The sequence below is a fragment of the Apis laboriosa genome, unplaced genomic scaffold, assembly GCF_014066325.1.
Source record: "Apis laboriosa isolate Shangri-la unplaced genomic scaffold, ASM1406632v1 scaffold4_cov146, whole genome shotgun sequence".
Lineage (NCBI taxonomy): Eukaryota > Metazoa > Arthropoda > Insecta > Hymenoptera > Apidae > Apis > Apis laboriosa.
This window is the reverse complement of record NW_025223501.1, coordinates 544513-562553: the sequence shown is the minus strand read 5'-3', so window position 1 is coordinate 562553 and position 18041 is coordinate 544513. Positions and strand designations below refer to the sequence as shown.

Here is an 18041-nt window from a genome sequence, read left to right as displayed (position 1 = left end):
ACACGCACGCATACAAAGTTACAATTAAAAAGCTATTTCTAAATTACTAAAATTTTTGTCTGATCCATCGATGTAAACGCCGTTTTATTTATCAGAACGTTAAATTAAAGATAAAAGTTCAATTTATGTACATATGTACAGTGTGCATTCTTACAGTAAAATACGATATGCAAAGAGTGGTTTTCCAACTCACTCTATGTATTTCACTTGTAACAATTAGGAATGTTATTTAGCGTAAAATATTCTTTGGTAAAATACACTCTACATTCACACACATACACACGATTCACAATAATTTCTAGAATAACATACATATCTCTGCAGTTGATTAATAGCGACTAGATTGATAAAAGCTATGTCAAGAACACTCTCACCGGATTAAAATGTTTTTTTGCTCTCATGCAACTGGACGATAGAAACACTCGTGTACAATTAGAATATAAATATGCTCAGCATTCATTCGTTCATTCATTCATTCGTTCATTGTTATTGATTATTATTTGTTCATTCATTTTGTGATTTCCTTAACAATAAAAGACAATAAAAGAGAAGGAAAGAAAAGTACATAGAGCGGCAATTTCAAGAATCTGAAGATACAAACATAGATTTATAAATCGAGTTTGTTTTTTAAACTTTGTTTTCTTGTATCAACAATTGAATAAAATCTTTTTTTCAAGTAACCATATGATGATATATTTAATGAATCCTTAAATTTCTATGCATCTTATATATAAAAATCTAGAATTTCAAAATTCAAATTTAAGGATTTTAAATTAAATCTATAAAAATATTTTAAATTCTAAAATTTAGAATTTAAATTTAAAAACTTTCAGAGATATATCAAGCTTGTACAAAGAGGCAGTATATAAAGAAAAAGTATCGAAAGTATACAAATTGATGGAAGATGCACAGAGATTTATAAAGTGATTCAGCAAGTACGAATTTACAACACCCGTCTTTTCATTCTCTAACTTTATAACATACTGACATATATTTTTATTAAGTATATTCTCTCGTCTATGTTCTCACTAACTTCACTAACTGCGATTATAAAAAATAGAAACAACACGGATAATTTAGTACACCAGAGATCTCCACATGTCACGATTTGAGGAGACCTGAAAAGGATGAGCACGAAAAGGACGATGCACCACATCTTGAGTCTTCTTATCGTAGAATCAATATACTTGTCATCAGAAGGAAGATGCATGGTGCTAACATGTTGCTTCCGCTTCCTGAAACATAAATTAAAAGTAGTATTGAATAAAGAAAAAAAGATAAAAAAAAATGTTATGAAAAAATTGAAACATATCGTGGCTTTAATTCAATCGATATTGGCGAGGAAATTGCATTCACAGTTTTTACTGACACACAAGTTTACTGACATCACGTATGCATCCATAAGTCAGCAAATTGTCGGCAAACGAACATGTCTCTGATTCGTTGTCACAATTTTTTTAACCATATTTCTACGTGGATAGATGGATTTTTCTTTCTTGGCATCGATCTTGACGATTAATGTTTCAGTAGTTTGGGATCATTTATAGATTTTTCTTTCCAGAGGAAAATATTGGAACATTTGAAACTGAAGATAGATTAACACATATTTTAAAAAATTTAAGATAATTAAGATTATTTTGAAATTATTAAATTACCATTTTAATTCAAATTTAAATTTGAATATAACAAATTTTTAAATTTATATATAATTTTTTTTAATTTTTAAATTTTACTAATATATAATTTTTATTAGTAAGTATCTTATGATATGTGATATTTATATGAATATAAAATTATTTATTACAATCTAATGAAATAATAAGTTATATATTATTATATAAATATATTATTAAAGAATATAAATGTGAAATATATTCATATATTCATATTGAAAAATTGGTATAATTATTATCATCCATAAATTTATTGTATGAGGGTTACTTCAAATGATATATCATGATTTTCATATTATTGGAAAGAATTTCATATTTCTATAATATCTTTCTTTAATAATCGATAAATTATCAACTATGATTTTTGTTATTAACAAAACCTTTTTTTATCGATATATATTAATTTTCATAATAAATAAATCATATAATTAATCTATTTTGAACATATTTTTTATAGGATCCATATAAAATGAAAAATGAGAACCACTGAATCTCCTCCGCCAAGTGCACGCGTCCTTAAGCGATCTCTTCAAAGTGCTTTTCCTTCAGAATAGAAGCTTCCACGAAAAAACTGTCGTTCTACATTTTTGATGCTTTTCGTCCAGAGGAATAACTTTTTTATGACTTTACTTTGAGAAATATCATACAGGATAATTTAAATATATATTCCAGACAGCACGTGTCTTAGAGATGTCCATTTCAAATCATAACGTCATAAACGTATTAAAATATAATACAAGAAGAGTTGAAAATCAATCATATATATTTATATGTATCATTTTCTTACCCCCTAAGATATGTTCCGCATGCGTATGGCCTTGCGCCCTTGTCTCCCTGCTCTCCATAACGGGCATCTTGAGGGGCCTTTCACCCTCTATGCTGAGCTCGTTCGATTTCCAATATACAGTCGCTATCGTTGCCAGGCATTTGATCTTCAGATCACCCCTCTTAAAGTGCTTCGTACGCAGACGAAACTCCAGACCTAGCACAGCCGTTTCCAAACCCTCGCGATCCACCTCGGTGATGTGAGGCCCTCTTAAGTATTGCGTGTCAACCTGAGTCAAAAAAAAAAAAAAAAAAAAAAAACAGAAAGATGGAAAAAATGAGACCAAAAAGTTGTTTCTCATATATTACATGTTTAAGAAAAATAAAAGCATTTGTGATTTTGCTCGTCACATTTGAACACGTGATCAAGTTGGATTGCGCTTCAACAGACTTTGAAAAAATAATTGACATGCAAGAGGAGAGAAATAATTTATTAACAAATGTTTAACCAAAATCTGGATTGGATAATTATTAACAGAACAGACGATAAAGAATCTATTATATGACTATAAAAGATTTTTATAAAAACTATTCTTTTCGTAGAGAGATTTTGAATTCAGATCAAAGAAAATGGCGAATTGAATGAAGTGTTAAATTATTTATGTTTAATATTTATTGAAAAGTGATGAACAAGAATATCCGGGTTAAATAATATGGGTCATATTACATGGGATATACGTAGAGATCATAAAATTAGTCGAAGTTAAGATAAGCATGTTTTGTCTTTCTGCGCAAGGAAATTGACAGAAATGCGAGGAGATAAGAACTTGAAACTTTGACTAAGACTTTAACGAAGTTATCCCATTTTATTTAAATATTGGGCACATAATTTCTTGCAACGTAAAGAATACAATTTTTTCAATATTTTAATCATTTAACTTTTTATAGAAATTTAAACTGATATTTTTAAAAAAAATTGTTTCTCTTTGTTCAAATTCATATTTAATCTCTCTTTAAACATAAAAATGAATATCTTATATTCATAATCTTTAAAAAATTATAATATTTTCAAGCAATTGTGAGAATTTTTTCTTAATATCTCTATTTCCAAGTAATCATATAAGCGCATATAATGGTATCCATAAATGGTGTTGTTCTGATGGAATGAATTTACAACGCTACCACACCATTTATAACACTTCAATTAGTCGCTTTAAACGATCCGCATCGCTCGTCCAATTAACGCAACATCGTTGCCTGATGCAACATCACGCTATATTTGTTCTTCTGAAAATCGATATACTTGTGGTAAGGGCAAGAATAACGGATAATGGAAGAATTTGAACTTGACTGGTGCAATTACAGGGATAAGAGTAAGGATAAAAGAAATGTCACAGAATTTCACAACACTTTGACAACCGTGAACGATTTAACACCGTCACATTTTTAAGTCACTTACAGGCTCCCCGTTGATGAACCAGCTGAGTATGGCAGCTGGTTTCGATTTCGCCGAAGTGCAATTGAACCGAACCACATCACCGACCTGATAACGATGCCTTCCTGGTCTACCAGTGATAATGGGACCGTCTTCCGGTAGAGCTGCAATTTGTTACAATTTTTCGTTACAATTACTTTTAAACTACTTTTTACTATTAAAATTATAAGAATGAGAAAAAATTATGAAGAAATAACAAAAAATTATTTCAAAGAGTTATTACTATTAATTTAGTTTTTTCTTTTTGATACTTTCGTTTTTAAATTATTTTATAATTTTTAAATCATTATTTTATCATTTTAAAATCTTTCTTTTATTTTTTGAATGGTAAATGTGTGCAATTTGTGCAATTATTTTGAAATTTAGAAAAGTGCATAATTTTTTTTTAAAAATGGAATAAAATTTTACAATTTCTACTAACTATACTATAAAAAAAAATGATTAATGGTAATATAAAATAAAATTAATATTAAATTTAATATTAAAATTCAGAATATAAAATCTGAATTCAAACAACTTAATTAATCTTGTTTAATTTTAACTATTAAAATGATGCTCTTTTATTAAAATTATTTAAAATTATATTAACTTTTCTTCCACAATATAAAGATAAATCTTTTTTTTTTTTTTTTTAAGAAAGAAACAAATATAGTTTAAAATTGATTTATTTTTCTCTATGGTAAATGGAATGGAACTAATGGTAAATCTCTATGGATCTGTCACAGTAGGTTCAACAGAGAAAAGATGGTTGGTATTTTTGTTGGGTTGAAAAAAAAACACTTCCTGCTTGTGAAGGAAATATCAACCAATGCAACAATTTATAAACGTTTCTTACCCACTACCAGCATGTCCGAGTGATCGGAAACCGTTTGAAAATATGGCGCCTCGGCTAACACTTCACATCTGTATCTTCCGGTGCTCATTAAATTCACAGAATGGAGAACGACCGATCTTTCGGTTGAATTGTGAATCTAGAAAAGAAAATGGTTCTCTCTGTATTTTCTTGAACCAATTAATTAAACTTATACCATTCCTCGAATCGTTTAACTATTCTAACCTCTTATATATTAGTGAATTCTTCCTAGTAACATTATATGTTTGCTAAAAAATTATTTTTAATTAAAAACATTAATCTTATGGTATAATAGTTTTATTATATTATTAATCTGTTAGTATTATATTTGTATTAAATACTTATATATTTATATAATTTTACAATTACAAAAAATATTTTCATATTATTTTATTTATTTATTAGTATTAATACATTATTTAATTTTATATCCATTATTTTTTATATTTTTTTAATATTTTCATATGACTATAAAAATTTAATATTCATTAAAATAGCAATATGATATTTTAGATATATTTTCTAAAAAAATTAATTTTTGTCAAAAAATTATATAAACTTTTATTTTTTAATAAAAAAATAAAATAAATATATTAATAAATTCTAATTTTCAGAATTTTAGAAAATTAGCGTTCCAAAATATTCCATAATATAATAATATGGATAGAATTAGATGGAAAGTTGATGTTTCTACATTTCTGACGTTTCTATATTCTATTCGCCAAAGATAAAAGAAATTTCAGATACGAAAAATTCTGGTGAAATTAGATACACCGGAAACAGGTCTAAAAGGAAGCCGGGCAATGATACGCAATAAAAATGAGAAGCAACGATCTTTAAATAGAAAATACCACGATGTAAGGGGGTGCAATGGCACGAGACAAGGGAAAAAAATCAATACAATATGATTCTTACGTTCGCCGTGACACCTGGCAGCTGAAAAACGAGCACAGGCGGCCTTTCCTGTGGTACGTATCGATAGAACTCGTTTCCGTCTTTGTACCATTTCACTGAGTACAACGTTTCCCCATCCAGATTGAAGTTGCATTCTAGTTTGATATTTTGACCACGGACTACGTGCTGCGGTACCACCAGTTCCAGCATCCTCAACGCAATCGTATCTGAAATCAAACAGGAAATTAACTGGAAAATAATTATTAAGAATAATTTGAAAATTTAATATCAATATATGTTAAAATTACATTAGAAATCAAGAAATTAGGCTAAATAATATGAAGTTACAGTACAGTTACAACTGGATTAGTAAATTATATATAGGTTATAATATCAATTCCTTAAGATCTATTTATAGATTAAATCTAGATTGTAATAATATGCATTAAATTAAATTTGAATTAAATTTTTATTAATTTTGGAAAAGAATAAAATATTATATTTCTTGAATACCAATTTTAAATGAATTGGGTCTAATAAATGAAAATAATTGGGTCTAACAAATGAAAATAATAAGCATACACTAGAACTGGATTAAACCTAAATTTAATAGATCTAGATTTAAGTTTGATTTGGATTAAAATATCAAATCTAAAGATTTGGATTAAATTTATTATATCCAAATCAAACTTGAGTTAACCTCTGCTCTACATCATATCTAAAGTACTTTACTCTACCTTTTTCCTAAAATTTAATAGAAAATAGAGGCTTATATAACTTGATATTCCTTGGATCTATATCATTATAAAAGACAAAAGTATCAGAACTCTTTATAACACCTATCATTTTCTAAAACAAACTTATCGTCTCTATAAATCGTTTGTGGAGAATAGAGATGGCAGAAAGGACTTACAAATTCTCGAAGCTTCAAAGAGAAAACTCCAGAGAGCGCGGGAATCGAAGCGTGACAGCGATAATCGTGTCGGCCAATGAATCGTTCGACGTTGGGAACGTGAAGCCATTCTCACGCGTGTTTGTGCACCGTTTCGAACAACGAGAGAACAATTCCATCGAATTGCCTTTTAACCTTCCGTTGATCCGATGCAACGTTTTTCCGAGCTTCGAGTTTTCCACGCGATCGTCCTCGTAACCGTGCACGCGATCGTTCCCTGAAAAAGGTTGTGGGGAAGCTTCTGCCGAATGTATTTCTCGATGGAAAACAGAGAACAGTAACTGGAATATTTTCATTTTCGAACGAATTTTCCTGCTCGAATGTGTGTTTCTCACATGTCTCGGTATCTCGATGAAACGATATTGAAAATGGATGAAAATGAATTGCTAATTAGCATGGATAGTAATTAGTGTTACTGATAAAGCGAGAGTTTATACGTGGAAAAGCAAAATGAAATACTGAAATACTTTTTTTAACGATAAGATATCCGAAACATGATATTTTAATTTGAAGAAGAAATAATATACGTTAGCAAAAAAAGAATAAATATTTTATATTAAATATTATAAATATCACAATATAAATTAAATTTAACAAAGATATGAATTTTAGGAAATATAATTTTTCGGGGAAATATTCGATGGTAAATTGTAATTATTTTATAATGTTAATTAGAGTTGATGGCAATTAAATGGCAATTACTATCATATCTTGGCTGAATTTATGTTATTTGACATAGCTTGAACAAACTATTGATTCATCAGCTTCTGTTTTGATATTTTGAATTAATTTGCAATATTAACAGTTTATGGAACAGGCGCTTTTAGCATGAACAATGGTTCATTCCCGGAGGCAATTTCAGAAAATGAAAATATAATTCATCTTTTTCTTTCAATTGTTATGTTTTTTTAAAATGATTGAAATATTTATATGAATATTTTAAAAATATATTGTATATTAAATTCTATAATTTAATTTTCTAAATATTTAATTCCTAAATAATATTTATTTAAAATTATTTAAATGACAATCGAAATAATTATACAATATATTTACAAATTACAATTTGATTTTACATTTCATTATTTGTATCGTCTATACACTATATTAATATAAATTTTAAAGCATATTTATTAATTGCAAAAGTATAGAATAATAAAATAAAATTTAATTCAATAAACTTACTAATTTATTCCAATAATATTGTTTTTTAGCAAATTTTTTAGCAAAAAACTATTTGATTTGATTTTGAATAAATTACTTTGATTTTTTGAATTCATTAAAAAAATATTCATTTGTCAAAATAATTCTAAAAAATTGTTACTACCATAAGAATATAATCTATGCTAATTTTTTTAGATTTTGTAAAACACGAACGTAATATCAATTTATGCAATTTATGCAATTCGTCGCTGTATCTTTATGAAACGAAGGGAGAAAGAGAGAGTTTGCAAGGAATTATGAGAGAAATAAAAGGATAAAGAGCTATTCCTATCGCTTATCTCGTGGCACGCTTCGATTTCATTTTCCTCGACTTTTTTAGCCCCATTACTTTTAAACGCGACGGGCATTAACTTCAGAATCGGCCGACATTAAGGACACACTTTGTAACAAAGAGAATTATCTTCTGTCGTAGCAGAGGAAGAATCATTGTCAGGTGCTCCAGAACAGAAAGAGGAAATCTCAACATTCGTGTAAATGCAAGACACTTCAATCTAAAACCGAGTCTAGAAACATTTTTTTTTTTTTTCCTCCCTCCAATTGTTGTTCCTCAACGATTTTGTTCTACTGAAGAATTCTCCAATTCATAGAGCGTGTAATTTTTTCACTTGTGCTTTATAACAAGTTAGAAAAAAAAAAGTTCATAGAAACGAATTTCGAACATTTTTTTTCTGTTCTGTCGATAAAATAGTATACCATTCTTTACCGCCGCGAGTTAATATCCCTAAACGACACTACAGATTGTCGTAAAATTACTAAAATTAAATTAGAACACCTTCTACATCCTCTGGAAAAAAAAACAATTATCTTTTATCGAGTGACCTATTTTACCGAGCATCGTTTTTCATTAAAGAAAATAACTTAAAAGTTAATCAATCTGATAATTGATTACACTTTTAATATTTATCATGTGCATATGTATCATGTAACATGTTCCTCTTTTTATTAATCTCTTATCGTTGAAATTTAATCAAGATTATGTATATAATATATTGATTTTATTTTATTTAACAATTTTTTTTATTAAATTAGAATCATTAGAAATCTTAATCTTATGCAAATCATTAATACACATCATTGTTATTTATAATTAATTATTATAAAATTTCAATTGAATATTAAAATCTTTTTGTATTTATGAATTAAACTTATAATTTTTTTTAATACAATTAATCATTATATCTCTAAAATTCACAAAATTAAATATATCTCATTGTCTTTTCAATTATATTTCGACTTTTCAAAAATTTTTGCAATAATCACAAAATTTAAAATAAAGATTATAGAGAATCAGAAGATAGTGGAATAAAAGATAAAACGAAGGATGGAATGGGACCATGTGGGGTATTCTCGAAGAGAAAAAGTGGCATTCTTTGAAGAAAAGATAGTGAAACCTAGCGAGCTGTGGTATCTGGCCCGGAAAAGTCGCGTGGCATGAGTAGAAAAAAGTCTTGTTCCTCCAATTGTCGAGGGTCGTGATTCACAGCTGCAAAAACCGATCCAATTATTCCACGAATGCCTGGGGCGGGCCACTTTTATCGGCGCGGAACCGGCGCCGTTGATGCATCGATCGTAGCGCCACGTTGCGGCAACACGCAGAATTTTTCCACCGAGCAAGTTGTCGCCTCGCAACTAGCGCGGAATTGCGGCTTTGTTTCTGGTTGATGCGCGACAACTTTTCTTTTCACTCTAATGTGTTCTTGTTTTCTGACTCTTCTTTCGCGTTACAAAAATGATTACATAAAATCTGACGAATGTTCCAGTATTATTTTTTTTATTTTTTTAAGTAAGTTGATGGCGATTAGTTATATTTATGTTTAAGAATTATTTTTAAGAATTATTTTAGAAATATTCAGACAATTATGACAAACTCTGGAGTGAATTCTTAAATAGGAAATCCTTTAAATAATATGGATTATTATTAGGAGAGAAGATACTTTCTATTAAGGATAATAGGATTTATAGCTAAATCGTATATAATGATAATAGTTTGATTATATATGTTTTATGATTATATATAGTTAGGTTTCCTAGCTAATTAGCAACATATAATGACTATAATACATTATTACTGAACTAATATTAATCTGTATAGATTAACTCATACGAAATATACTAGACCAGTGGAGAGATTTAAGAAGAACAATGGTCTATGAATTTGGCAACTATTATAACCTAACCTGTACAGAAAGGATTCAATGAAATCTATATAGATTGCGACTACGATCAAATTTTCTAGAACAATTTTATATTCTCGAATTGAGTCGTATTTAAAAATTGAGGATATTTTTTACACGAAAAAGGCAGGATTGGCTCGGGGACAAATATTTTTCCATCGGTCTGGAAATCGCTTGTTACTTTGCACCGTAGGTGCTCTTGGATCGACAAAGAGTTGCTTTTCGTTGAATCCACGGAGTGTCGGCAGAGTCGAAGAAGGGTGGTACGATGGTCAAAGAAAAGAAAAGAAAAAGAAAAAAAAAAAGGAAGAAATCACAGCGGTAGCTGTTGTCTGAGAGAGATGACGAACGTGAGAGTGGTTATTAAAGGAGACAGAAAGGGAGAGGACGATAAGAAAGAAGGGTAAGGCTGACGTGAATAGTGATGTAAATGGCGTGGCGTTGGCAGTGAAAGGGAAAAGGGAAGAAAACCGTGATAAGTGTGAAGACTACGAAGGAAAGAATGAAAGAGAGATAAGAAGGCTCGATAACGAGCGGGAGAGTGAAAAGAGGGTGGAACGGTAGAAGGGAGAGAGTGGAAAAAAGGAAAGTCGGCTACTGGGAGGAGAAAAGATACGGAACTGTAAAAACATTAGACGTTTCTTTGACGCCTGTCACTGTGTGCCACCGTCGCCATTATTTCACTCTGTATTTCCTTTCATTTGGATCTTGACTTTACCCATAGAAACATCGAGTCTTCCTTTAAGATGGAGCAAATTCTTACAAAAAAAAAAAAAAGCTTTATTTCACATGTTAATTTAAATAATTGACGATGAAGACACATGTATTTATACATATATTGCATATATTAAGAATAGAAGAATTTTAATCATTAATATTTAAATGATTAAAGATTGCAAAAGAGTATTCTACGCATAACATAAACGACACCGTAAAATTGAAAATTTCTTGACGATACTACGTCGAGAAATTTGGTTCTCCTCATCGTAGAATCAATCCTGCGTCGAAATGCTGCCGCATAAGCAAAAGGAAAGTTCTATTTCGATCCACCCTAGCGGCAGACACTCTCACCCTCGATAAACGAAAGAAGAAGTCGAAACTGAAAGTCGCGTGGTTGTGAAAAAAAAGGTCCTAGTAAGCCAACCCCCGGAAAGGGGATTGTCGCTTTGGAAGGAAAGGCAGGGTTAGCTTGGCGAAATAACGAGTGGTGGTTGAGAACGTCGCGAATATGATTCATTCCTGTTCCGTTACGAATGATAACTCATGCATATTGAACGGCAGGGGGTCTGATTTGTTCTGTGAGTCAGTCGTTGCACGCGTCTCGGCGCCTGCACCGTGTCATGCCGTTGCTCCAGGCTCGCTTCTGTATTGGTAACCAGAAATGGGGATGAGTAAGGGCGCATTGAGTCGCTTTTATCGAGTCTAGATCGCGTGAGCATTTTAACTTTAAGGGAGATAAAGATAGAGATAGAGAAAGAGATATATATATATATATATATATATATATATAGAGAGAGAGAGAGAGAGAGAGAGAGAGAGAGAAAGAGGAAGAATCGGTATGCCTCCGACTTCATTGTTAATTAGGTCGATGACGACGTTCCTCCTTAACAGCAACCTCGATATTCCGGGCAACGAACGCGAAGCAATTTCGATTTTAGTTAATAAATGGTGAGCATTGGTCTATGCTGGATCAAAATCCTCTCAAAATTCTATCAATTACGCCATCGAGAAAAGCCTATTCTCTACTTGTAGAAATGGGTATATCGATTGTAATTGATTCTCAATTGACACGATGATGGAAAAACTGATTTTCCCTTTGATTTACTAGCCTTATTATTCTGATCCCTTTTGACAAAATAAACTTTTGGCAGAGGATTAATCAAGTCTAACCTGTATGGAACTTCTCACTCTGCTTGTTTGGATTCTGATTTCAATCGTTTGTCTAATCTCGGAGGACTTTTTTTTCGCAGTGGATTTGGCACGTGAGGGTGTGTCGAGTATCGGAATCTTCGTTGAGAGTCATTAAATCGAGGGATGTTTGGGGAAAGCCGGGGAGAGCCAGGGAGAGACAGGGAGAGACAAGGAGAGACTAACACTTCCTCCAAGAGTTTCTAATGCATTCTGTCTACTCAAATTTGATTGTATCACGGTTAACAAAATCTAGAACCTCTCGTTAATCGCCAAGAATTAATGTGCAAGTGGATACAGAATTACTTGCAACTAATTCTCTTTATCATTGACATCAAAAATAAAAGTCTAGTGTTCTATACGTATCATAAAGAATCTCTTTTGTACAGACGACCTGATTAAACGAATCACTTCCCTCGCTCCTCCTGACAAGATGCTAATTAACCCATCAAATCAACACGATAAACGGGCTCCTCTGTTGTCGACTGGCTTCAAATCAGAACGAACAAACCTATTGGATTATATATGTAGTAGTATATATAAAGGCATCCCATATTACGATCTTAATCCACAAGAGTGGCTTTAAAGCGATCAGACGCATGCGTATCGAATCGAGGAGGGGAAAAAAAAAAAGAAAAAGAAAAAAAGAAGAATGAGAAATCCATGTGAACAATTGGATCTCTCCAGGATAGTGTCCCCGAGGAAGCCTTTTCGTCGAAGGGTCGGTGAAACGAGAAATGAAAGGGGAATAGATGGAAAGATAGAGGGACGACGAATGGACGGAAAAGAAGTCGAGAAGACATCGAGGCGAGTAAAAATGGGGGGAAAAAAAAAGGAATAGAAAAAAGAGAATTTTGCAGGTGTCATCGAGATAGCCCCCTCGGTGTCTGGAGAGTCGCTTAATTTCGCCTCGGTATTGCTTTACAAGAAATCGTACACCGTCCCATAAACGAAGCCAGCAATATGCCAGCCGCATTGGCTACCTGCTACCATTGGCCATTGCGGAAAGGGCAAGTGGTGTCGCATGTCCCGACTTCTGGGGTCGTGGCAATGGAGCCTTCGATGACAAAAAGAGACACGCAATTCCTCCCTTGTCAGCGGTCTTCAAAGTTAAACTTTATTTCATAATTCTAGAATATCGAATATAGCGATGAAAAATGCGATATGTCCAATCTTTTTTCCCTCTCTTTCTCTCTCTCTCTCTCATTTTACAGGTCGTTTTTATAATAATTTCGCGCAAAATCACACACAAAGAGAAATATTCATAGATATTGACTCGCGGTTCAATTCAATCCCGTACAGTACAATATACTGGCAATCAGTTGCGTTCAACTTTAAGGTACTTCACGTACCTTATATACAAAAAAAAAAAAAAAAATAAAAAATAAAAAATAAAAAATAAAAAATAATGTCAAAATAGAAAAATTACAACAAAAAAATAAACCAATCGTGTTTTCCCTTTACAACCTCGTACAAGAAAAAAAAAATACATATTACATCTACAAAATGAAATACTCGATGATAATTCCGGATCACGGTTGATGGGGTTGGGAGTCACTGAATAGATCCAACAGGAGAAGGTGTATCGATACTGGAGGGAGGGGAGAAACCATAAGTCGAGAGAAAACGAGAAGCTCCGTTGGGACCTTTTTACCCTCGTATTCGCCTCACGCGCCCTTTGGTCACGCGTGGCCATTGAAAGCTAGAGAAAGAAAGAGAGAGAGATAGAAAAAAGAGAGAGAAAAGGAGACGTTTTAATAATAGTAATAAACGACACCAGAGATAGGGCCAGGGGTCAGTTGGTTTCCTTTTTCCTTGCGAGATCGATGATGTTCCGTGAGACAAGCCAAAATTTATGTGCGGGGGGGAAGAACATTATGGTGGACGTGCACTTTTCAAAGGACAAATAAACAGGTAGCTCATAGCGGAGGGAATATAACGAGCTATGTAACTTAATTCGTCGACAGTGGCATAGCGATTTGTTATTGGATCTATCCGAAGAGATGCGCAATTTTATATTTATGATTATGTTAGATTATAAATTATTCTGGATATATTTGGAACGATATATATATATATATGTCTTATTTGTCGAGTTATTTGCTTGATCAAAACAAATAAGTATCGTAACACCCTTATACCGATTGTTACGACCTCCCTATACTTCGAACAAGTATTTATTATGAGGGTGCAAATGAACGTTTGGTGTTTCGAATGAGGGTGGGATTCAAAGCGATGAATAGAATGGATATATGTATTATCATGTTCACCGACATCACCATCAATGTTCTCTATCATTGCTTAATTATGCATTTAACATCAATTATACACGCGTAAAATCTCTGTCGATTAAAAATTCCCTGCAACATTTTCCTCCCCTATCCGATTATTTATTGGCGCAAAAAAATACATTACAGTTGAAAATATGTGTACACGAATATCCACTAGTAATTACTTAAGCGAATTTCATGAATAACGTACGAGCGAGATATGATTAAAAATTCTATCTAAAAAATCGGGATCGTGTGTAATCAAGCTTTTTCGAAAATTATTCTCGTTCTCGTGGAGATTTGTTTCGAAAATTCTCGCGCCCGGTTGCGACAACGTTCCCAATTGGATAGCGTTGGGAAACGTTAACAACCGAAAATTGAGACAGCGATAGAGGGTGAAGAGAAGGAGAGAAAGAGAGAGAGAGAAAAAAAGAAGACTCATCGGTTTTTCCAGCCTATAAACGTTCAGGCCGATAAATAAGATCTCGCAAATAAAAGCGGCAGCATAAATATATAAATTACAAAGCCAGGCTTTAATTAAATAATGCCCGGCCAATTTATGGCCGGTGTGATTCGATATCGGGCCTCTATAAAAGGGAATACGAGAAAAGAGAGAAAATGAATGGCGTGGAATTAAACGGAGAGAGAAGAGGGGGGGAGAGAGAGAGGAAGAGAGGAAGACAGAGAGAGGGAGAGAGAGAGATTAAAAAAGAAAAAAATGGAGAGGAAAAAGGAAGGAAAATTGATCGGACGGGAGACCGGCTTTAACCGACTTAAGTCTATTTTCCATATTTATTCATATTCGAACGAGCGACAATCGTGCAATCTGCCATATAAATTTCCGACTTTTACTCCACCTCTTTTTTCTCCGCCCTCAGAATTGATTTTAAAAACGTATGAAAGTTGGTTGGAATTTTTTTTTTTTTTTTTTTTCTATTCAAATTGAAATTTAAATATCTCGAATTCTTTTTTTTTTTTTTTTTTTTGTATCACGTCTCTCTTTCTACTTTACATCGCGACTTCGTGTGGAATAGAATTACTACTGAAATAAAAATTAATTCGAGATGAGAGTGATACAAATTCGATCTTCGATCTTTAAATATCTTTCTTCGTTTCGTTATTATATTCAAATAAAAAAAAAAAAGAAAGATAAAAATTGTATACGATGTAAATCGTGCTTGCAGCTATGCTTTCGACCTCGTCAATGATCGCGCCACGATCCATTTCCGGTTCATCGTTTGACGCCGGTTCGTCTCGAAACAGCTTTAATCGGATAAAAGTCCACCGATATTCCGTCGGAATTGCCGTTTTTACCACGGCATTATTATCGTTTCAACCGAATACCGGAGGGGGTTGACCAAATTGTGAGGGCGGGGAAAAACGAACCAAGGCTGACTCACGTTCTTTCCTCTCCCCCCCTCCCCTCTTTTCTCCTCTTTTTTTTCTCTTTCTTTCCTTTTTTTTTACTTTTCTTTCCGACTCAGGAAGTATCGAGTGAGTCATTTATACACCGATAAAAATCACCGGAATAGTAAATGCTGCGGGGTTCGTGGTTAGTCCCTCAATATCGTACACGACCGATCGAAATTGCTCCTCCGACACTTGCCACCGAATAAACTTAAGCCTGGTTTACTATCGTGTCGTACTTAAGTCTTATATACGCTCGAAATAAACTTCGCTAACGTAAGTAAGATTAGTTTAATTTCCAAGATTTTAATCTCGACATTTGTTTTGGGCTAGATGAGTGAGCGAACGTGTTGAGTCTGTGTTAAAATTAAGGTTAAGTTCACGTTTATATATGAATAACGAGTAAATTAAAATAATATTAGAACTGAAGTTGTGCAGATTCGTATTAAATTAACGTTAATCGTTTGACTTAGGTTATGTTAGATTATGTTATTGTGCAACGTATTGTACGTTCGAAATAAACTCTATTAACGTAAAATAGATTACTTTCATTTTCAAAATTTTAATCTATTTGTTTCAGATGAATTAAAAAACTAAGGTTAGGTTCACGTTTTATACGAATAGTAAATTAAATTAGAACTGAAGTTGTGCAGAATTAAATTAATGTTAATCGTTTGACTAGATTATGTTAGGTTATGTTATTATATGTTCGAAATAAACTCTATTAACGTAAAATAGATTACTTTCATTTTCAAAATTTTAATCTCGACGTTTGTTTCAGATGAGTTAAAAAATTAAGGTTAGGTTCACGTTTTATACGAATAGTAAGTTTAACGTAAATTAAAATAACATTAGAACTGAAGTTGTGCAGAATTAAATTAATGTTAATCGTTTAACTAGGTTATGTTAGGTATTAGATATGAATGTAAGTCTGAATCTGTATCGAGATTGAATTAAATTTCTAATCAAGTTTCGAAATAATCAGATATGTATATCTAATTTTAGTAAGTTTAACACGATGTTAAAGCTATCTATATATAGATATACAACAAACATGTTGAATCAGAAGTTTGTCTAGATCTTTAATCTTTAATTCACATTACTCACGAGCCTTGATTTAAAGTGATGTTTGAATCAGATACACAATAGACTTGTCTTGAACTGATATCTGAATCAGTATTTCTAAATCTAAGATAGACAATTCAATTCACATCAATCGAATTTGCATCGAATATTCATCGATACCAAATATCCATACACATCTAACTTCGTTCTAAATCCATTTATATAAAACGTTAAACCAATCCAAGCGTTCGTATCATCGAATAAAATACAAGAAAAAAAAAAAAAAATTCCCAACCTCCTCCCCTTTCACAATCAATTTCTCGCTATTTAAATGGATTACCAAATAAGTACAATCGCAAGTTTTTTAGCAGGCGACCAAGTCTTATCAAGAGCCACCATTTTTCTCTGGACCTGAACCAACAATCTAGACAAAAGCCGCGCAAAGATACAATTTCTCATCCGTGTCACGTCCCAAAGTTTCCGCGACGTCCTCCGCGGTAATAACGGGGGAATACGTCGCGTGCTTTCGACCGTTTAAACGGTGACGAGTAATAAAGGGTGTTGTGAGTTGACGCGTAACACGTCAAGGGTTGGTCGACCAGAACGTGCTCCATCCCCAGTGGGATTTCGAAATTTCTAAAGATCGTCTCTAGAACCGCCTTCTCGTCCTTTTGTTCCATTATTCTTATTCTTATGGCCTTCGTTGTTCCATACGAAGCCATCATGATCGTGGCCAATCAACAAATCAGACATTCGATCTATTTTCTGCGTCCCAAGATCGGGAGCAACTCCAATCCATCGCTACTTGGAGCGTGTAACGATGTCATAGATCATCGCGATTTCTCTTGCCCTGAATTTTTCAACCGGCAACAATCTTTTCCTACTTCGTTCTTGCCTCGTTACCATTTTGATGAGACAGGTTGTTTTATTTCTGTTTTTCTTTTTTTTTTTTTTTTTGTGAAGAAATCGGTAGCTTCCAACTTGACTTGTACGGATCGTGCAACTTATTGCACGAGTTACTCGAATATTATGAGAAGATAACTTAAATACAGTTGAAGAATATTGTTCTGCGTATCTATATGATATTATCTATATCTGGTGATTTTTAAATGGAAGTTTTAATCTTTGGATTGTTTCGAAAAATTATTTATGGTTAAATTGTTACTGTCGAATTTCCAATCGATTGTAAATAAATATCAAAAATAAATATCTTGTTACAAGAGATGTTGCATCATTTTGCACAAGTAAACTCTTTAACGATCCTCTAAATATAGGGTTGAAGGTGATCTTGAAAATTTATTAAAAAAAAAAAAAAAAAAAGTCAAAAGAATTTAATATCGATCGGTCGAAGGTCGATACTT

General features: G+C 32.3%; 1 protein-coding gene across 5 annotated transcripts in view; it reads right to left on the bottom strand.

The window, feature by feature from the left end:
* Positions 1 to 52: 52 nt before the first annotated feature.
* The window catches only part of LOC122717297, a 102747-nt gene continuing 84758 nt past the window's right edge, over positions 53 to 18041 (bottom strand). For 3 of the 5 annotated variants that reach the window (XM_043941235.1, XM_043941233.1, XM_043941237.1), the window contains 5 exons: positions 5702 to 5907; positions 4769 to 4904; positions 3898 to 4037; positions 2461 to 2728; positions 53 to 1235 (listed from right to left, as the gene is read on the bottom strand). In XM_043941235.1, coding sequence (XP_043797170.1) covers positions 1168 to 1235; positions 2461 to 2728; positions 3898 to 4037; positions 4769 to 4904; positions 5702 to 5907 — 818 coding nt within the window. In that variant the 3' untranslated portion in view covers positions 53 to 1167. Of the gene's footprint in view, positions 1236 to 2460; positions 2729 to 3897; positions 4038 to 4768; positions 4905 to 5701; positions 5908 to 6417; positions 6556 to 6593; positions 6850 to 18041 lie in introns of those variants that run through there. The other 2 variants (XM_043941232.1, XM_043941236.1) reach the window with 2 other exon arrangements.